Here is a 22,903-nt window from a genome sequence, read left to right as displayed (position 1 = left end):
TTTATAGTTTTCAATTTTTTTTCTATTTCAGTTTCTAGTTTTCGTTTTATCTTTTTTTCTTTGCCTGTCTTGAATTCCGTTGTTGTTGTTGTTGTTGATGATGATGATGATAATCTGGAAATAAAGTACCGATTTTAAAATAAATGTCAAACGATCAAGTGCAACATTGAAAATGGTCGATCCGATTGTCAAAATAAAATCGACAATTTTTCTTACTTGTCTTTCTTTCTTCTTTTTTTTTAACTTTGATTTTTTCATGTTATAAATTTAAAAGTCGTTATCATTGTATGTCATTGGAAGAAAAAATTTTACATTTTTATCGGATTTCTATATTTTCTTTTTTTTTTGCATTGAAAATTGAGTTTTTTTTTCTGACAAAAATCTCAAGATGAAAATTATTCTATTGTCTATTGAATTTTGAATCATTCATGCATAATACGATCTTCATTGTGAATGATAATATGAGAATTGAGCGTAGAAAAAAAAATATTACCTGAAAAAAAATCAGTTATCATTTGCTATTCACAATAGGAGACTCATTCAATTTTTTTTTTCTGTGCTGTATCGTTTCTTTCTTTCGTATACATACACCACCTAATTTATATTCCAAATTGATATTAATATTGAAAATTTTTTCATTTTTTCAATAGATAAATTTCAATTGAATGAAATTTAATTTTGAATACAGAATTCATCATCATCATGATCATGTTTGCTTATGATGAAAAATAAATAAAAATGGAATGGAATGATTTTTGACCATATACATAATGAATGTATGGCAAACAGAATTAAATTGAAATTCCAATAGTTTTTATTCGTCTACATTCTCATTTATTCATTCATTCATTAAATTCAAATTCTATGATTTTTTTTTGGTCATTAGGGCTTGGAAATTGTTTCTTTTTTTTTATTTTATGCAAATCATCACTCACTGATTCTGTGTGTGTGTTTGATTGTGCGAAATGAAATAATGGATAGAAAGCAAAGGAAAGCAATCTTTTTCCGTTAACACATATTGTCAGTTAATAATAATAGAAACGATAAACGTCATGAATGGTCATTGTTGTGTTTTTTTACATCCGAAGTAGACAAAAAAAAATTGTTTTTCTATATCTACATTTGATTTTCACAATAAACTACCAACTTTGCCGTTTGATGAAGTAGCTTTTTTTTCTGTTTTCCCACTCATACTCATCATTTCGAATTGAATCCGGTGAATTTTCAACAAACTGTGTTGTCAGTAAAAATACAAAAACAATACGGCAATAAAAAAAAAATCTCTTTCATGACCATGTGTCTTTCAATAGTCATTATAGATTCTATACATACGAATGGTAATTTCTACTTGAATTCTGTATGTCATGACTTGAAAGAATTTTCTTTCAATAAGCCAATTTGCCAAACAAACAAACAAACAAAAAAAAAATCAAACAATGAATAGATAAACTTTTTATTCCGATTTAAATTTCCTTTATTATGACCAATGCATACAATGTTTATGATCAGATTTTTGAGAACAAAACGGTCGAAATCTCGAATTCTGAACATTTTCGTGACATACTGGAAAACAATTGCCACCGGTTTTTTTTGTTGGCAAAAGTTTTTTTTTCCTACTTTCTCTCTCACTCTTTCTAATTTTTTTTTCTGTTGATCCGGTTTTTGAAATTTTACTGTTTGGTTTTTTTTGTGTACTGGTTAAATTTATTTTTTATTTTTTTTTTCAATTTACACCATCAAACTTTGATGATTATTGTGTACATCTACATGAATTGTTTCGATAAAATACAAAACAAAATAAAAAAGTTTACCTGTAAAATTATAATAATGTGAAAATAACTTATGCACTGAAAAAAAATTGAATGAAATAAGCTTCTTATCTAACGATTCTGCTATTCATAAAAATTTTTAGTTTTTTTACCTATTTTTTCACTTTCACTGTCAAAAAAAATAACATAATTAGTATATGAAGTTTAAAAGTTTTTTTTTCGTTCTGAAAATAGAAATAAAAAAAATCCGGAATTTTTTTTTGTTCTGTGAAAACATTGATGTCGATCAAGTGAATCGATCGATCGATATATTTATTATTTGAACTGAATTTATAATAAGTTTTAAAATTTTTCGAATGATTTGTGTTGTCATGACAGAATGAAAAAATGAACGAATGAATCTTGGCACGAATGTTAATAATTCCGGATTCTTACATGACTGTGTTCTGTGATTTGACTTGACTTTGCTTAAACACACACACACAAAAAAAGAATATTTTAAAAAATATTTATTGAAAGAACGAATCTGCCATCTAAATCGGAACAACCAATGAAAATTTCTTGAGATCTTTCTTGAATCAGCTGTTTTTCTACTATCTATATGATATTCGATTACACACACATACAACACACTATAATGGGGGGCGTTTTTCGTCTTTGTTTTTGTTCTGTATTCCATGGCAATGTATTTTTGAACCATTTGAAAAGATGGAAAAAAATCTCTATATTGATGATGATTATGATCGTATAAGAAAAACAATACAACGTTTTCGATATGTCTGGATTACATTTTACTTTAAACTTTTCTTTTTTCCTCTTTGCAGTTTGTAGTTTTAGTCTTTTTTTTTGTGTGTGTGTGAAAATTTTTCCACAAATTTATTGATCGTTATTCATACATTCCCTGCGGTATTGTGCCATTTACGGAGAAATACATAAACACACATACACATACACACATAAATAAATAAATAATTTAATGAGATCATTTTTTTGGTTATGGTTTCAATTTCCATGGAATTTTTCTGGAATAAAATGCTAAATCCAGTCAAAACACCACCACCACCGACAACAACAACAACAAACCATACAGAATAATAATAAAACTTTTAAAAACAAAGAAGAAGCAACCAGAATATATGATTTTATTGTGTGAACAAAAAAAAGGGCTGACAACATATGAACCACATTGAGTGAAAAAAAATAAAATAAAATAAAATATTTGAACATGAAATGGAGACAAAAAGAATAGAAATAAAAATTTGATTTGATTTGATTCAAATGACATTATAACAGTTTCATTTCACTTGAGAGAATTTTTTTTCCTCACTAAAAAAACCAAATTTTTTTGTTTGTTTGTTTGTATTCACCGTTGTTGTTGGAACAAAAAGTTTTCTTTTTATTCAATTATTATTTATACGATCGTTTATTTTCTATTTGTTTCGTTGATTTTACTTATAATTGAAATATGATTCATATTTATCTGGTGAATCTTTTTATTGATTCTAAAATATGAAAGAAAGAGAGAGAGACAATAAGATCATGGGACAAAGACAGATTGAGCAAAAAATAAAAATGATGGAGAAAGAAAATATATATAGTTTTATAACGAAAAATGTAATATAAATTGTGCATGAAAAACAAGAAAAAATGAATCAAAAAAAAGTCAGCCTTTCAGATGACCAATGATAAATTTCATGTTGAGTTTCGTTTACATTCAATAAATTGTTATTGTTGTTGTTGTTGTTGTTGTTAACTATAGACTTTTCATAAGAAATAAAGTTGTCTTCAAGTTTCATAGATTTCCAATGAATCACCTCTCTCTCTCTCTCTCTCTCTCTCTCTTGCACTATTTTGGAATAACAAACAACAACAACAACGATGATGATGATGATGAGAGAAAAAAAACAGAATTATTGAAAAAAGCAGCAGTTTTGGATTCGTATTGAATTGTTGAAACCAAAGAAAGAAAAAACTACACATGCCTTTGTGAACATTAGATGGAACCAGAGAGAGAGAGAGAGAGAGAGAGAGAGAGAGAGAGAGAGAGAGAGAGAAAAAAAAGAAGCCCAAAGCAAGTGGATTGTGGAGTATAACTACCCCCTTCATATTGCCCCCAAAAAAAATGTTTAGTATATATACTGCCAATCATTAATCATAATCGATGACTAACTGTTATTATTATTACCAATGGCTTTATATCCACTATATTTGTGTGTTTAGTTTTAGTAGCCTTATGATTCAAATTCCAAGAACTTGGATTCGCATTTTTATTTCTTTGCTATAACTATTCACGTATTTTATTGATAAATGGTAAGTGTACCAAAAATAGATGAAGAAAAAAAAATGATATACAAAAAAAAGAGAGGGAACAAAAATCACATTTAATTTGTCAGAATCTTTGGATAAATTGAAATATAAAAATATAGTGTGTGCGTAAAGAAATCTTCGAATGTGTTCACAAATTGACAACCAGAACAGAAAAACAAACAACATGTATAGCGACCATATATAGTGCAAATTATTGTTACTGCAAAAAGAATAATCGTTGATCGTAACCAAGTTGAATTATTGTTGCCCAGGCAAAAAAAAAATAAAGATGATGAAAACAATTTTTCGTATCGTGACTGGCTGTTATTGTCATTGTTGTCAATTTGTTTTTGTAATATTGTCGATGATCCAAATTGAATTTGAAACAAATTGAATCAAATCAAACAAACACATAGACAACATTGACATTGTAATTTTTCATAATTTTCAGAAAAATTTTCTGATTCTGTGGATGATGATGATGATGATGATTAAATGAGATAAAATTCTGTATATGTGTTGGCTGTTTGATCACAAGAGATAGTGTTTTTTTTAAAAAAATTCTTTTGGATTATTGTTTTTTTTTTCATATAACTTTTTGAATAAATCACAATTGTGTGATGATAAATAATAAAAAATGATGGTTTTTTTCATCATTATTAACAACAACAAAAAAAATTTATAAATAAGAACGTATTGGCAAGCGCATTGAACCAGATATATATCCATCATCATTGCAAAATTTATTCGTGAGTTTTTCCGTTGCAAGTAAAAAAAAAATACAATATTTTGATCGTTTCCTCCATAGGTTTCAATGTTGATGATAATGATGATGACAATAGTACTAGTATACTAGTATTTTGGAATGTTTTCAAGTCAATGATGATGATGATGATGATGATGATAGAAAACTAGATTTTGCCAACAATGAAAAAAAAGACTACACTAGATAATATTTTCACTCTTCATGTATACAATAAACATTGTTTTGAAGCCATTAGCCAATGATTGTTGAAAAACAACACATACAACATTCACATTATATGGTTGGAAAAAAATATAAATTCAGCCATTATTATCACCACACAGTTACAAACCAACAACAACAACAAAAATGTTGATGGTATTCGATATGACTCTCTAACACTTTTTTTTTCTATAGTGTGAAATGTAGATTCATTCATGATCTATGTGAGATCTATCCAACTTCGATGATGAACGATGAACGAATGAATGAATAAATGAATCCAATGGAATAAATTGTTGAAGAATAAAGTGAGAGATAGATAGATAGATAGATAGATAGAAAAACGCATAGATCAAGATTATTGCCAGCGATTTATGCATTCACATTTGCACACATACATACATAAAAAAAGAAATTCATTATATTCAAACTTTGAGTACCATGAATCCTTCATTTCCCTTCTTCTTTATTTAACAGCCTTTTGTTGCCGTTGTTGTTGTTGTTGTTGTTGTTTTCAAGTCATTCAAAAACGAGTAGAATGTATTTCGAAATGAATAAAAAGAGCGAAAAATGAATTGCTTTTTTCAGAATTGAATTTCGTTTTTTTTAAACTTTCAATCGTAATAAAAAAAGTTTGTGAAAAATAAACCAAAAATCGACCAAAAATAAAGACCCTTGAACTCTAGTGTTTTTCTATTTTTTTCCGTTCATTCCCTTTGTTTGTATCCATTGTTATCATCATTAAAATCAATGACTTTATTTCTATTACATTAGAGGCTACAATTTTCAAACGAATCCAATCCACATTGCTGTTGATAAATAGATTGATGTTTGATAATTAGATTTGTGATGTTTATTTTTTGTCGTTGTTGTTTTTGTTATCGTTGTCAACTTTTTTTTCTTGTTTTTGTTTCTTGATTTCGATTTGGAATTGTTGTACATTTCAATGATGTATATAAAGGATGGCAAAATTTTGTTTTTTTTTCACTTTTTCGAATTGCTAGTTTTCGGTGTTTAGATCGATGATTCTTTCAAGATTTTCTGTTTGTTATGTTTGTATTTGTTCTATTTTTTTTTATTGTTCATTGAAATCAGTTTTATTCCTATATAATTCTAACGATTTTACTTTATCAAATATTTCAACCGAAATCATTGACAATTGATTGATCGATTCGGGCAGGAATAATGATGATTGAAAATGGAAAAAAAACTTTATATTCTGTTGATTATCATCTGGAAGAATTTTTTCATCACCAAAATTGTTAATTGCTTTGCTTCTTGGACTTGGACACAATTAATAAATGTAAGATTAAGTTTGAGTGAAAAAAACTCGTATAAATAGCTTTGTATTCTTCGATAATTTATTTGTCGTCGCCGTCTGGAAGCATTCAACCAGAATTGTTTTTCTCAACCAAACTTATACTGTTTTTATTTTATTTTCATCCAAAAAAAAACCGAACGAACGAATATATAATAGTAGACCACACAGTAACAACAGAAATGTTGACTACTTCCACTGCTCTATCGCTGGAATCATAGTGTTGTGGGTTCCGAAACGAATGCTCCAAAATTTTTATCCACATTCATTCGTTTCGTATTCATTCAATGTGGAGGATCGTTGTATCAATTCAATCATTGTATGTTTGGCGGTTTTTTCTGATTTCAGCTTTTTTTCGAAATTTTCCTCCGTTTTTTTTTTGGTACCACATCCAAGAGCAATCAACGCTTATATTTTAAATTACATTCTGTTTTTTTTTTCATTGGCCAAAGTGTCTCTGTATTTTTTTTTCCAACCGTTATAAGCTAGTTTGGTTCATATGTACCGTACTTGTTTGTTTGCTGATTGGCATTTTCTCTCTGCCTCTTTCTTTCATATTTGGTTTCCAATTTTTTTTTTTAGCCGTTTCTGGCATGAATTCAATTTGGTGAATTAAAAGTTCATTCCAAAATTCTACAACCCATTCGTGGTTGTTGTTGTTGTTGTTATATGAAAATAGGTTCCATAAATTACAATCTGTTTTTCAGTGCTCAACCAATTTTTTTTTTCATTCTATTTTCACATCTTGAATTCTACAAATACAAAAAAAAATTATTTGTTTAATTAAAAAAATAAAAATTCTCAACTAAACAAACCAAACACATTTCCAGTGAATTCAAAATTGATTTGATTTGAATTTATAACAACCAAAATCTAATCAGTATATATGCAAAAAAAATTGACATTTGTGCTGTATGAATTTTTTTTTCATTTTTTTTTTGAAAATCGGAAGTTCTTTTAATGTGTGTGTCTATGTTTTTCTCATCTTCTACAAAGTTCTTGAAAATGAAAAAAAAAAAGTTTTTCGCTTCTCTTTTTTATGAAATTCGTCACCATAATTATGTGTGTGTGTGTGTGTGTGATAATCAATAATTGTTAGTCGTTCAAAGTGAAGGTAATAAATATTATTGTATTTATCCTCGATTATACAATTCGTTTGTCGATTGTTTCATTTGTGTTTTTTTTTGTTTGTTCAAATAACATATGATTTTGTGGTATCACATTTCATTTATTTCCGTTTATTTCAATTTGTGGATATTGATTTATAATAATTATTATGATAATATGACCATTACAAATTGATTTGTAAACACCATCGTTGTCTTTTTTTCGTTAATAAATGAATGAAAATAGCTAAAAGAAAAGTTCGTATAGATTTTGTCGTGATGATGGCTGTTGTTTTTGTTGTTGTTTAATGTGTCTGTGTGTGTGTGTTTGCGTGAAATTTCCACACTAAGCTTATAACATCATCACTAACAACAAAAACATCGACAACAAAAACATTGCCAAGACAAAATTCTCATCAATATTCTATGTTTTCATTGTGTGTGTGATCGGATATTATGATCGAAAAAAAATAATTTTTTCTATCTATCTTTCTATCGAATACAAATGTGTCCATCGTCCAACAAGTCTATAATAGATTGACAAATTTTTTATTATTATTATTATTATTTTGCCAATGTTCGTGCATGGCCTATAAGATTTCTTCAGAATCTCTAGATCTTTTTTTTTCTCTTGTATATTTTATTCGTGTGTGTGTGTGTATAGTAATTCTCGATATTGTTCATTAACATTTCGTGTTTACAACATATTATTTTTTTTTCTCTCTCTTAAAATGTATTACATAACTTTGATGGAAAAACGTGTCCACATAAAGTTAATGTTAATCTATGATGATTTTTGATGATGGTGATGATCATCATCATCATCATCACTATCAAAATTGGGATTTGAATTATTCACACACGCACACACTTGCAAACTTATTGATTATCATCATCATCATCATTATTGTGGTCCATACGGTTGTTTTTTATATATATATGATACAACGATCGGTGGTCAAATCCATTTGAAAATAAATATTGATGTGGAATAATAACATTTTTGTATCATTTTATGTGAAATCATTCATCTATCATATGACAATGACCAAAGTGTTTTTACTATATTGAAAAGTTTTTTTTTCCGCTCGTTTTAAAAAGTGTTTGAGAATTTCATCTTTGTTCTTCGCATCGTTAGAGTCAATATTCGGTTATTAAGTTACCGAATTTGTGTTGACCAAAGTAAATACAATTCATGTATCGAAACAAATCAGATTGCATAACATCACCACATTTCAATGATAATGATGCTGTGTCATCACAATAAATTTTGATTTTTTTTCCCAATTTCTTTTTCCGATAACAACAATTTTAGAATCGTTTCGATTCCGGTACTGTGTTTATTCGAATTTTGATTAACATTTCACAACCATACATTGTGATGACATCAAGTGACAATTTGTATAGGAATAAAAGAATGATGGAGAGTAAAAAAAACAATTTTAAAAACAACATTGCCACATCATCAATTTTCCAATGTTTTCATTCTTGTTCGAAAATAATGTTCAATAAAATTATTACATCTTGTTGATTTCAGTCATCATACAGTCAATACATCTTATTGTCATTATTGTTAATGTTCCAGATCTTGATATTAATCGAAAACGATTCTTCAATCAATAATAATGATCAAATTTCAAATGTTTTTCAAAGAAAAAAAAATTGTTGTTTGAAGACTAAAAACAAAAAAATTTATAAAACATTTTCATCACTGAAAATGATATCAACGACTTTAGATCATTATCAAATGTAGTCATCTATTTTGTGTTTGCGTATGTGTGTGTGTGTTTGTAAGTGTGTTTGTTTGTTACATCGATTAGTGACGGCCATTGACCCATCAGTGATGGATTCTAATTTCATGACAACAACAACAACAACAAAAATTCTCCATTATATAAAATAATGAAAACCAATTCTTCTCTACGTCATTATAATTGTATCTTGTGTGTATGTTGTTGTTTTCAACAAATTCAGGTTCTGAAATCTTTGATATGAATTCAGTTTCAAGCTGATCTTTGTCATTTCAAGTTTTGTTTATATTGCACGTTCTACAATTGCATCGAATATAAGAAAAAAAAACTAGGAAGCACAAAAAAAATTCGGCCCATATATTTCAACAACAAACACACTCATCATAAAATGCTGATTGTAGCAATAAATAAATGAAAATGAAGAAAACTTTCAAATTGCAATGCGTGTGTCATGATGATATCCAAAAAAAAAATAAAATAAAATAACAGTCCTTTCTATGTGTTCTATTCTCATTCTATCCGGCTTCATTAAATAATCGACGATATAGTTTTTATTTTCTGAGACGCCATTTTTTTTGTCATTAATGTTCATCATTCGTTTCTAATTGCAAAATTTATTTTGGTTCAATTGTCCTTTTTTTTCACACACATATTGACAATTTGAAAACAAAACAAAAAACTTTGGAAAAAAATTACCATCTCCAGTAACAAAAAAAAAAAAAAAAATATAAAAGAATTTGTTGTTTGCCCAAAATTCCAGTTGTGTATAATGATTGTATTGAATCGATCGTCAAAAATTATTGTTCATATCATTATCATCCATTTGGAAACGTTTCGGTTCGAATGACATCACATTTCATCGATGATGATGATGATGATGATCACTGAACATTGAGCCCCATAGTGAACTCTATTTTTTCCGGTTCTAAAACTCTTTTTTGTGACAAACAACAACAACAACAACAAAAAAACATTTGGAGTAAAAAAAAACTAAAAATTTCACAAAGTCGACATATAAATTGACTTTATTCAGTTTATATAATGCAAGATGGAATAAAATATATGAAAATAATATTCTGCCAAATGTCAATCATCAAATATTCTTGTGTCTAGACAAATTTATATATTTTTTTCTGCATCTTTTCGGCATGCATCAAATCTCATATCCGATATTGGATTTGAAGTTTGGATTTTTTTTCCCGAGCTGTTTGCATGCTGTGGCTGCTGCTGTTGTTGTTGTTGTTGTCGGTGCTGCTGCTGTTATCGTTCGACCAAATAATCAGAATCAAAAGTGTCATTTGGATTCAAAACTTTACATAAAGAATTTTTTTTTCATCTATTTTTGAATGAATAAAAAAATATTTAATGCTCAGATAATAACAGCAGCTAGAAAAAAATGCATCAAAAGAAAAAATCCAGAAATTCCAACAGCCGACAATGATCGACAAATTCAGTGAAAAATTTCCATCATTACATCATTTCACATTTCATAGTGGCCTAAATATTTTCAATATTCTATTGTGAAGAATTTTCATTTCATTTTTTTTTTATTCTGGGTGCGAACAATCTGGAAAAGAAATAAAAAAAAAATAATCTGAAGAAATATTATATTTGAATTGTAGCATCCACTTTTATTGGAACTATAGTCATCATTTGGACATTATTTCTCAAATTTCAATAGAAAAAAAAAACAAAATCCACTTGTAAATAAAGTGTAAATATTTCACATTCAAACACTTCAAGAATAAAGTGTCATATATATGAATAAACTTGATAAAAGTCTAAAAGATTATAGACAGTCGCTCAATTAATTCATATTCGTTTCACATTTATAGCTGCAATGCAATGCGATGAAAAGTCGCTAAATTGATTTTTATTACATCATCAAAATATCTTTTTCTTTTTTTTGAAATCATTTTTTTGGCACATTGAATGAATTTTTTTTTTTCGTTTTTCTCATAATTCTCAGAGCAAAGAAAAAAAAGGAAATCAGAATTGAAATGTTTATGTGATAAATGGAAGAAGATATTCTTATTTAGAGCTTTTGATCACACACACACACCACACCAAGCAAATGTTACCGATTTAATAGGAAACCATTTATGTAACTGTTTTCCGGAATTTTTTCTTTCTGTTCATAATTAAAAAAAATCATGAATAATTATGATAATAATGGAATCGACGGTAAAATATTGTTACAGTTTAATATTATATCAATTTTAATTCTGGAAAAAACGGTCCACAAATTTCGAATAAAATGGTATCCAAATTGATGGCCTTTTTTGAATGTGATGGCATTATCAATAATGATAATAATAATAATAAAAGTAAGCAACAAAAACTAGATCAGAATAATAAATCATCAATCATTGGACAAATTCAATTGTATTCACATAATAATAATGATAATTATTATTATTACCATTGTGGTAAATATTCACTGATAGCGACAAAAAATCGGAAACTGAATCATATACCGGAAGTTGAAATATCAGCCCCGGCCACGTTGTCGGTGGCTACGACAACGACAATAACGACGGTCGTTGCCACAAATTTACAAAACAAGATTTTTTCTCTTGTTCAATATCTATTATTTGTGATCATCTGTCTATTTATAATGATCGAAACGATTGTTGCCGCTGACATAACAACAACTACGACGATGACAACATCAGTACCATCACCTTTACCATTTTTCGTTACTTCCGTTCCATCCATTTCACCATTATCAGCATCACCATCATCAATATTATGGACAATGATTAATTCATCATCATCATTAAACATTAGAAGCAATAATAATGATGATAATGATAATGATAATAATAATAAAAGTTCAAAACTATCATCAGCTATCATGACAAAAAAGGCAAATAATAAAGACATTGTTCTGATTCTGATGAGAAAACCAAATGCGACTACACATTCTCCACTGTTGGTCACAACAACGTCAACAACAACATTGACAACAAAGAATACGATTCCAAGAATCGAAAACAATTTTACGACTATGGCAACAACGCCTTTTTTGTTATGGCAGCAAAAAAATGTCAATGATGACAAAAATGAAGCAAAAGATATGCTCCCAACAATCATTAAAACCATTTCACCTACAATATTATCATCATTATCATCATTGTCACCTCGCCCATCATCAAATACAATTAATCCATCATCACCATTATCACCATCATTACAGTTGACAACAAAAGGTCAAATGATCAAAAATCCAACCAGATTAAATAATAATACAAAATTCATTGTCGTTACAGATATAATCAATCTTGAAACAACGACGACGGCCACTTCTTTACTAAAAAATAAATGGAATAAGAAGCAAAAATTATATAATAATATTACAGCAATTAACGACATTGGTGTACCATCACAAGAGACAATGAACGATAAATTGTTCAATATCCAAAAAAATAATACAATTCTGACTGGTTCTGATATAATTTCTAAAGAAAAATCAATCCCAAATGATTATAATTCTAGATTAGATAATTTTGTTGTTGTTGATTCAACAATTGTACCAAATGTATCTGCCATTGACAATGATGACGATAATGAAGCGTCTGATGAAATGATGATGATAATGCCAAGTTCATCATCCTTACATCGTATTCATCGTCGTCGTCATAATGACAATGATTATAATGATACAATACAAATTAATCATAATAATAATGTCAGTGATGTTTATATTGTTGTGGACAATAATTATCCTCATGATAGAATAATAAAAAAAGACATACTACCACTAGAACAACAAAATGAATTATCAAATCAGACAGCAAAACATTTGATAATCGATAAGCAATTCAATAATAATCAAACTACAAATTTTGCTACAATAAATTTCATTGAAAAATATTCAAACACAAGTGATCTAATGATAATGTTATCGGATGCATCTTCTCCACAATCCAACACAACCAATGATTTCTTGCAACAACATAATATTTATCGTTATTATTCACAACGACAAGAGAATGATTTAAAAACATTATTATCACGATATCCATCACTTCGATTACCACCACCTCCGCCTGAATATGCTGATGATTTTGATCCAGGTTTGGCTATTAATTTTTTGTTTTGTTTTGTTTCTTGAATTTGATTTTGACTTGAAAACTTTTTAAAAACAACAATGAATGAATGAATAAAAGTTTTCTACAGAATGTAAAAGAAAAAAAAATAATAAGTTCGAACAAGAGAACAAAATAAGAAATAAAAACTTCAAACAAAAAAAAAGATTAAATTACTATTCTTTTGATAGAAAAATAGTTACCCTAATTGATAGTGTATGTTGACCAATTTTCTATTCGAAACCTAAACCTAAACGATGGAAACGAATTCCATCATCATCGTCATCATCATCATCATCAATGAAACCTTTTTATTTTCAATGCCATCATCGATACATAATTGCATTTGAATCGTAAGAAGTGGGATGGTTTTGTTTATCTTTTTGTCTATCAGTAATTGCTATCATTGTTATTCGGTTTGATGGCTAGATGGTAATTTGTACAAATTGATGGTACGCGTATATAATGAAGCCAATAAAATATATTATGGTAGACATCGTTTATTATATATAGGTCAATCAACAATAATGGTGATGATGGGGTGATAATTTTATTATGGACCATCAATTTGACTAAAGTTTTTTGTTGTTGTTGTTGTCGTTGTTATTGCTAGTGTCCAATGAAAATGATGCTTTGCTATTGAAAAAAAAGAATTTTATCCACTCTTACTTGGTTTGGTCATAGAAATGCGCATATATCACATAAAAAAGAGGATCGATTTTTTTTCTATGAATCTATGAATCCACATACCAAATCATTGATACTTTGGCATTTTTATCGGAATTTCCTAATATTATACATACAATCAAAGCTCTCATGTGTACTATTGATCATGTTATTTGTGCAGGTTGTAGCGACAACTCGACAAAATTGAAAATAGCATCACAAGTACCAGTATTTGATCGAGAGATTGAAACAAATAAGTTGGCTGTATAAATTTTTTTCTTTTGTTGTTTTTTTGCGTTCAATTAATTAATATGAGCTAGTTTGCTCCAAAAAAAATAAATAATTATACCTGGTTAGATAGAAAAATAAAACATGCACAAATTTTTATCGGAAAAAAGTTTCCATTGTTTTATTTACAACATTGGCCTCATGTGACCATAGTTTGTTTGAAATTTTTAAAATGATTTTTGTTTTTATTACATGTTAATTAACTTTTAATCATCTTCATGATACACTTCCTACACCTACACCCAATTTATTGTTGTTGATTTACAACAAAAAAAAAAAACAAAAGTTTGGGCTTAACCAAGCTTGGTGTGTGTGTGTGTGTTTGTTTATAATCTCATATATTGGTCCATAGGATTCAATCAACATTCATAACTTGATTAACATTAATCAATATGTTGTTGTTCACACACACACAGACATAGCATGAACAATGTCCATTCATTATTTGTATTATGCAGAAAAAAAAATCCAAACAGATCTTTGTTGATAATAAGAATCATCCAAATGTATGATAATTTATATTTGGTTTGATCGTGTTGGCAATTATCATTACTGATGATAATAATGATGATGATTATGATGGAATCGACAGACAGACATGTGAACGTGAACATTGTGTGTAATCATTTTTCTTTTTTTTTTTTTTTTTTTGGTTATTTATTTGAAATTATCTTGTATTCTTGCCATTCTTGTTTTTTCGCTATCATTGGCAATTTGTTAATTAACTGTCTAAGGATAATTATTATTTTGTTGTTTGAATCGTGGCAAAATTTGTTAATCTTATTTTATTTAGGATTCCACTTCTGTTTGAGTGAAATTATCTTCCACAACACACAACATTTTGGCAGATATTATGAAAATTAACACTTTCACCATAATCAATTTGTAATGCATTGTCATTTTATTTTGTTGTTGGTACCTTTCAAATGATTTATATCGTTGTTCGTTCATTGTTGTATGACAAAAAGTCATTTGTCGTTCATTGTTCATTTATATTAGATCAAACTTAATCATTAAGGTTTACCTTTTACTTTTTAATTTGTTTTTTTTCTGCCAATTACTTTCGATGTACAATTATATGTAAATTATGATGATGATGATTATCATCACCATTATTATTTAGTTGACCTATAGTGGTTATAAATTGATTATGACAATCCTGGTCATTTGTTCATAAATTCATTTTTCATATTTTCATTTTATATAATGTTTTCGATGAAATAATTGTAATATGTGAATTCGTTACCATACATCGTGAAATACGTCAAACTGTTTTATGTGTGCGTGTGTGAATGCTTTTTGTGTCAGACCAACCGAAAATATATTACCAGTTTATTTGATTATATTTTCTTTTTTCCGAAAAAATTTGTCCAATCTGTAGTACAACAATAGTTATTCATTAACAATTTTTTTTCTCCTTTATAACGGTCGATATATTTGATACGTCTGAATTCTTTACCAATAAAAACAAAATTCTCGAATCATTGTTGTTGTTGTTGTTGTTGTTGGTGATGATGATGATGATGATGATAATGTCGTTCTATTTGGATGAGTTCCTGGAGCGATTTGCTTTTATATCAAACAAATGAAAATGTCGCGTTGGCAACCCAGAATACACAATTCTATGGACATCACATTAGCTAAATAGAAAAAAAATGCAACATTCTTTAAATGTTAGCATAGATGCATACATTGAATTCAATACACATTTCTTTCTTCTTGCTGTTTGGACTCGATTCGTTGTTGTTGTTGTTATTGTTGTTTTTAATACAACTTTAAAAAAATTTGGAAATTGTCAACATTTGCCTGCCGCCATATTATATGCCATCAATGTTGCCGTCAAGAAATCACAATTACTTGTATATATATTGGGCATAGTCTAGAAAAAAAAGATGCATGAAAGTAGATCACACACGCACATTATATTATATGAATGAATATAGAAACGAAAATAAATGTTCCACAATGTTGTTGTCGTGACGTTGATTTTTTTGTTTTGTTTTGTCTCTTTTTTTTTTGTTTTGATTCAGTTGTCATCACACTTTGTAGTTGATGTTATTTTTTTTAAATTTTTTTTTTTGTTTTGTTTTGTTTTGGTCGTGATTCTTTTCGTTGCCTATGGTATAAACCAATAAAAAAATACGAAGACATAAACAAAATGACAATTTGTTTTGTCTGATATATTTCAATTGATGCCATCATGATCATCATTGTGTGCGCCCATATACATTTTTTTTGTGTGTGTTTGATAGTTACAATTCTTATTTCACAGCGGGAAGATCAATTTTATTTTCTTTCATCAAATAACTTAATGTATTTATCTGTCTATATGTATCATGATCGAATCGTAGAAAATTCTGTCTTTGTTTTTTGTTTTTTTTTTTTTTTTTTTTTTTTTTTTTGGTTTGATTCTGTTCCATAGTAACCCTAGTAAAACTATGAAACAGCGGAAAAAAATTAATAATAATCTAACATAAATAGTATAAACAATCATCGTCGCTATTGTCATTATCTTTGAATCAAATTGATTTATGCAACACTTGTTTCATTAGTAAATAATAATAATGAGAGAAAAATGAATAAAACTTGCACCTAAACCTCAGAGGGAAAGAAACAGACAGTTTCAACAAAAAAAAAAAACAATCAAAACTCATCATTATAGATTATCATTATCGATAAATAAAAATGAAAGTGAAGCTCACGAATAAAAAAAATGTTAAAATGATGAAAACAGAATAATTTCATTCATTCTTTCAAGACAACAATGCTGGAGAAACAATAAGCATAAAGCTAATAATAATGTTGATGATAAAATCATTTCTTATTCTGATCAGGTATTTCTTATTTTTTTCGTGTTATTATTATTACTACTACTGCAACAACAACATAATTTTTTTCAGTCTATTTCTTGTTATTGTTTGTTTATTCTGTTTTGTGTTTTGTGTTCATTGAATATTATGGCCGGTTTTATTTTAATTTTGTCCACGAATCAGCATCTCAATCGTTATTCTGTTCTAATTTCGGTGAATATCATCATATTTGATGTTGGACATGATTCTTTATGGGTTGTTTGTTTTTTATTCTCCATTTTTGTTTTGGTCTTTTTATTTTATTGTCTATAACATTTGTTGTTGTTGTTGTTGTTGTTAAACAACCACACATTATCGTATACAATCATGCACTTTTTCAAAAAAAAAACTAAAAACCCGAAAAAAGCAACGGAAAAAAAATTTTGGCAATAGAAAAAACTTTTGTTTCAAGTTGATTATTTTTTTTGTTATTTGTCTTGCTCATTTTAACAAAAACAAAACAAAAAAAAATTCAAAAACCATGCAACGGTATTGCAACGATAAAAAAATTATGGAAAATGTTCCAATGTTATGGCATTATGGGGTCATTATTTTTTTTCTGATATCATTATGTATGTGTGGATATGAGTAAGTGAATCTTATAACAAAAATAGCTACACTTGCTATTGCAGAAAAAAAAAATTCCAAAATATTCTTGAGCATTAAAAAAAATGTATGAACTTTTCAACTCTTTTTTTCCGGAAATATCTATCTATCCATATGAGTATAGTAGCAAAAAGAAAAAAGTTACAATTGATTATCACTAACATTTGCATTGGTTTTTTTCTGTTGTTGTTGTTGTTGTTGTAATAATATAACGATTCATGTAAATCAATTAAAAGTTAGCTAGTTCTTAATATAACCATTTTTTTCCCTCTGATGCTGAATATATATTTCATTTATAAGGCTACGGTCACACTAGCATTGACTAAACAGACAAACGAGACTAAAAATGCATTGTGAAAGTAAAAGTCGGTTTTGTCGCTTTTGTTGGTCTTTAATTTTTAGTCTGAAAGATTGAACACGTTTGATCTGCAAGACTGTTTAGTCAATGCTAGTGTGACCGTAGCCTAACAATAGAGCGAACTTTTATTCGTAAGTTTTTCCAGAAAAAATTCGTAATAATAAATAGTGTGAAAAAGTTTTATTATTCATGACATCATTTTATGTTTAACAGCAAAAAAAAACAAAAACAAAATCTAAAACCATAATGATAATGAATGATGATGATTATATCATTTCCATCATCTTTTTTTCTTACATTTAACTTTTATATTCACATGATTTGCCATCATCATCATCATTATTATCATTATATGAACTTGTTGGTTACTTAAATTGTTTGTCTGTTTGTTTTATTTGCATTCGTTTGTTCTTTTTATTTTTTTTTTTCAGTGACTATTTTCTTGAGGATGAAATTTCTCTTGGGCAATGATTTTTTTTCCCACCACCATCATCATTATTGTCTTGTATTTTTCATTTTGTTTTTTTTTCATTCCTTTTTTTATCAATATAAAACAACAACAACAACATTTGATAATGATCTTGATTAGTGATTATATGAAGTAATTACTGTGTGTCTTATTGTTTTGTTTTTTGTTTTGTTTTTTCGTATTTACTTTGCATTGCATTACATTTAAGCTAAAAAACAACAACATGATCTCCTGAGGACTTTTGATGAATGCTGTGTATTGGTATCTTTCATTTTTTTTTTTTGGTTCATTCTTGTAATCATTGCCATCATCGACAATAACAACAACAACAGCAGTACGGATTTTTTTCCTTTCTTGGTTGATTCGGTAAAATTTCTAATGGAGAGGATGATTTTTGTTTTGTTTTTTTTATATGTTTTGTTTGGTTTACACAGCCAACAACTGCGTTTCGCGTTCAGAATACAAATTTGAAACAATACACAAACATTTCTATATAGATAGATAGCTAAAATGATGAACGACTATAGTAATAGAAAAAATCAACCATTCAATAGATGGATTGATAAATGAATGAGATGATATCAATGCAAAAAAAAAATTCAATGAACAAAACGAAAACATGAAAAAAAAAGTTTCAACAAAAATCCAAACGGCCAAAACGAATAAATTTTGTAATTTTTAAATCGCATTGAAGTATTGCTCTCTTGCTCTGGGATTTTTTTTTTGCTGGATTATCAAACTTCATTCGTATCGCTCTCGGGCTTCTCGATTTGCTTCTATAATTGTTGTTGTTGTTGTTGATGTTTCGCTATTTTTTTTTTGTTTTGTTTTTGTTTTCTCTCTACATTTGAACCATTGTTATTGTCCATTGTAACCAGAAATGGTTGAGAATGAAAAAAAAATCAAATGAAACAATGTATTTATGTTAGTGATGATAAAGAGATGATGTTGTTAAAAAAAAGACAATTGTTTGAACATTCCTTTTTTCCTTTCCATTGGCTACTATGCAATCATCATAGAACAAAAATATATATATTTTTTCTCATTTTCATTCGGTTATATCAGAAAAAAAACTTGTTTAGCATTTTATTTGTCTATTCATCCGAAAAGCTGACAAAATATATATAACAATAACCAACAAATCAGCTATTTTATCAAAAACAATGGCCATTATCATCATTCGAGAAAAATACAAATCATTCAAGTGTCATTCAATGAAAATTTTTGCTTGAACAAACATATTAATATTTTTTGTTTTGTTTTGTTTCACTCTATTGTCTCACCAACATACATATATAAAAATGCAATCGAAATGAATGGTCAGAATTGGCTCTCTGGATATATATAGATTCTGTGTCCATAGTTATCAGAATGATATCAAATATTATTTTTCTATTTAATAGTTGGCCTTTGGCTGTGTTTTTTATTCTTGGTTGATGAATTTTGATGATTTAATGATGATTTTTTTCTGTTGTTTTTGTCGATTATATATTTTTTTTTGTTTCCATCACTAGCATATTAGTTGATTTGATTTCAAAATGTCCATTTTCTTGTTGTTGTTGTTGTTGCTGTTGGTTTGCATTTGTAAAATTAGCACATGCATTGTGTGCGTGTGTTTTGAATTTTTTTTTGTCCATTTTTTATTGGTTTTTTTTCAGTTAAAACTAATGGCACAATAATGGCCAATTTTTTTTTTTTTTTTTTGGTTGTTGTTCTAATTTTTTTTTTTTTTTTGAAATTTATTTCATTTCATTTTTTTTCTTGGCAATTTGAAACTGACCACCACCACCAAAAAAAATACAAACCAAACCAATTCGAACATCTTGCAATTTTATTAAAATGAAAAAAAAATCATGGTTTACATTCTCATTGGCGATCGAAACAAAAAAAAAGATGATGATGAAAGAAAGAATATGAAGAAATTTTTTGTTTTTATCGCCATTCATTCATAAATCGGTTTTTTCTTTTATTATTTTCATCATTGTTTTGTTTTGTTTTTTTTTGTGGTCGATATATTTTACATTGCCGTTACGATGATGATGATGGCGGTGGTGGTGGTGGTGATATTTTTTTTTTGTATATAATAGTAGCAGCATTTAATGTGTATATTTCCGTAAATATCTACCATCAAAACCTATTTAGAATTGTTGGTAAGAAAAAAAAATGTACAATCATACTGTGTGTGTGTGTGTGTGTGTGTGTGTGTGTATACGATGATTATTATCTACGGTTTTCATATCATTTGGAATCGAATTGAATGAAAATAATAAAAAATAATAAAAAAAAAATCAAACAAAATTGCATGTCGTCACACACACACACATCACACACAAGCAAACAAACAAACAAAGCCAGAGAAAACAAGAATAATAGACTAGAAGCTAAATATATGAAGATAAAGATCCAAATATGGAAAAAAAACCAAAATTCCACAATGATTATTGCGTGTGGCATGTGTGGATAGCCAACAAAAATCCTATTTCCATTTTTTTTTTTTTTTTGGTTTTCATATTTATTGTATTTGTGTGTTTGGGATGCAAAAATTAATGAAGCTTGCATTCTTTGTTCAAAAAACATTGGCCAGAATTCATTGATGGTGGTATTTGTTGTTGCATTTTTTATCATCACCATTTTTTTTCGCTGGTTGGCTCTTTTAACTAGTGATTTTTTTCACACTACTTTTTATCCCGTTTCAATATTTTATTTTGGATAGATGAATTTAATTGCAATATGTGTGTTTTACAGGCATCCAGAATAATACCAGATTAAGATTTCCAGATAGAAATCGATTTTTTTTTTTGATCGCGACGAATACGATAATGATAATTTTGATCATAGATTATTTGGATAGTTTTTTTTTGCTTCATTTTTCATTCTTTTTTTTTGTTGTGATTTAGTTCCATTTTCTTGTTCATGAAGATTAACATTCATACAAAATTCAATGGAAATAAAAATAAGTGATTTCGAGAGAAAAAAAGATGTGCAAAATGTGATGCTTTTTTAGTAGTAGTAATGATAAAAATATATGAAAAAAATTGAAATTTTAAATCATTGAATAGAATGAGAAAAAAATAAGAAGAAGCAGTGAAGAGATTCTTTTTTTTTTTTTTTGCTACTGGTTTTAAGAATTTTTTTCATTCATTTATTCATTTCGATTCTTTTCGATTACAATTCATTCATTTTGCCCGGTATTTTTTTTCAATTCATCCGCCTCTTTTTTATGATTTTCATTTTAAATTAGATACAATCTATGAATTGCTTGGATTCTTATTTCAATTTACGTTGTAGAATCTAGAAGGAAAAAAAATTACAACTGAAAGTGATCAAAGATACAAAGAATGTGACAGATGATGATGATGATGATGACGATGGAAACAAACAAAATGTGATAACAGAAAAAAAAGAGATTGAAATTTCATAACTTACAAAAACAGACCGAAAGAAAAATTTAATTGAGATATGATTCTCAATTCTCGTTATATTTTTACAAGTGGCGAGCCTGAACAAACATTTTGTTTTGAACAAAAAAAAAATCTTGATAATTTTTTCTTTTCTTTCAACACTTTTTTTTTCTCTACAAAAATTCATTCATTTCGATTGTTGTGATGGACACAATCAATGTTTGTTATTTTTTTTTCAGTTGTCAAAATTTCAATTTCATTTTAAATTATATAATCGAAAAATAAAAATTGTTACGAAGATTTCATCATCATCATCATCATAGTGATCTGATTCAACGTTTTGATTATTGTACTTGTCATCCATTCATTCATTCAATTTTATTTCAGATGCTGAAAAAATTTTGAGTTTCTCTTCAAGTGATGATGAAAATCGAAAATCAAAATCTTTGTTTGTTATTTAATAAGTTTTTTTTTCACTGAAAAATAAAAGAAACAAAAAACAAGTTAAACAAACATAATCAATTTTTTTCAAGCATTTTTACTGGTTTCATTCTGATATTTCGGTTGTTTGTTTGAATCTTGAAACTGATCTTTTTTTCCCATTGGATTCGTGGGCGTGTATTTTTTTTTTATCTCTTCGTTTCATTCTGAATTGTTAATTAAAATCCAAGTACCATACACAGACACACAAACACGGACACATAGACACATTTTAATATATCGTGTTTGTGTTTGTTGTTCTAGTGTTTTTTTTTTTTTTTTTTTTGTTAAAAAAATTATTAATATCTTGATTCTGTTTTAACAAGAAAAAATTTTTCAATTTTTTTCTGTTTTTTTCCTGTATATTTTAAATTGAATAATTCTCATTTACTCATCATCATTTTGTATGTTCATATATAGTGATTGGTTACTCGTCTGGTCTCGAGAGACACTTGAGAAATGACAAACAAAACAAAA

The 22,903-nt window shown here is 27.7% G+C and overlaps 1 protein-coding gene across 5 annotated transcripts in view; it reads left to right on the top strand.

Moving 5' to 3' along the window:
- LOC124494581 (uncharacterized) overlaps positions 1-22,903 on the top strand; it is a 109,485-nt gene that overhangs the window by 59,454 nt on the left and 27,128 nt on the right. The window contains exons 1-2 of one of the 5 annotated variants that reach the window (XM_075729288.1): positions 6,513-11,545; positions 11,666-13,297. The exons of 2 other annotated variants lie outside the window; for them this stretch is intronic. In XM_075729288.1, the coding sequence (XP_075585403.1) occupies positions 11,476-11,545; positions 11,666-13,297 (1,702 nt within the window). In that variant the 5' untranslated portion in view covers positions 6,513-11,475. Of the gene's footprint in view, positions 1-6,512; positions 13,298-22,903 lie in introns of those variants that run through there. 2 more of the 5 variants (XM_075729287.1, XM_075729286.1) reach the window with 2 other exon arrangements.

The sequence above is a fragment of the Dermatophagoides farinae genome, chromosome 3, assembly GCF_024713945.1.
Source record: "Dermatophagoides farinae isolate YC_2012a chromosome 3, ASM2471394v1, whole genome shotgun sequence".
NCBI lineage: Eukaryota > Metazoa > Arthropoda > Arachnida > Sarcoptiformes > Pyroglyphidae > Dermatophagoides > Dermatophagoides farinae.
The sequence above is the reverse complement of the archived record's forward strand: the minus strand, read 5'-3'. Positions and strand labels throughout refer to the sequence as shown.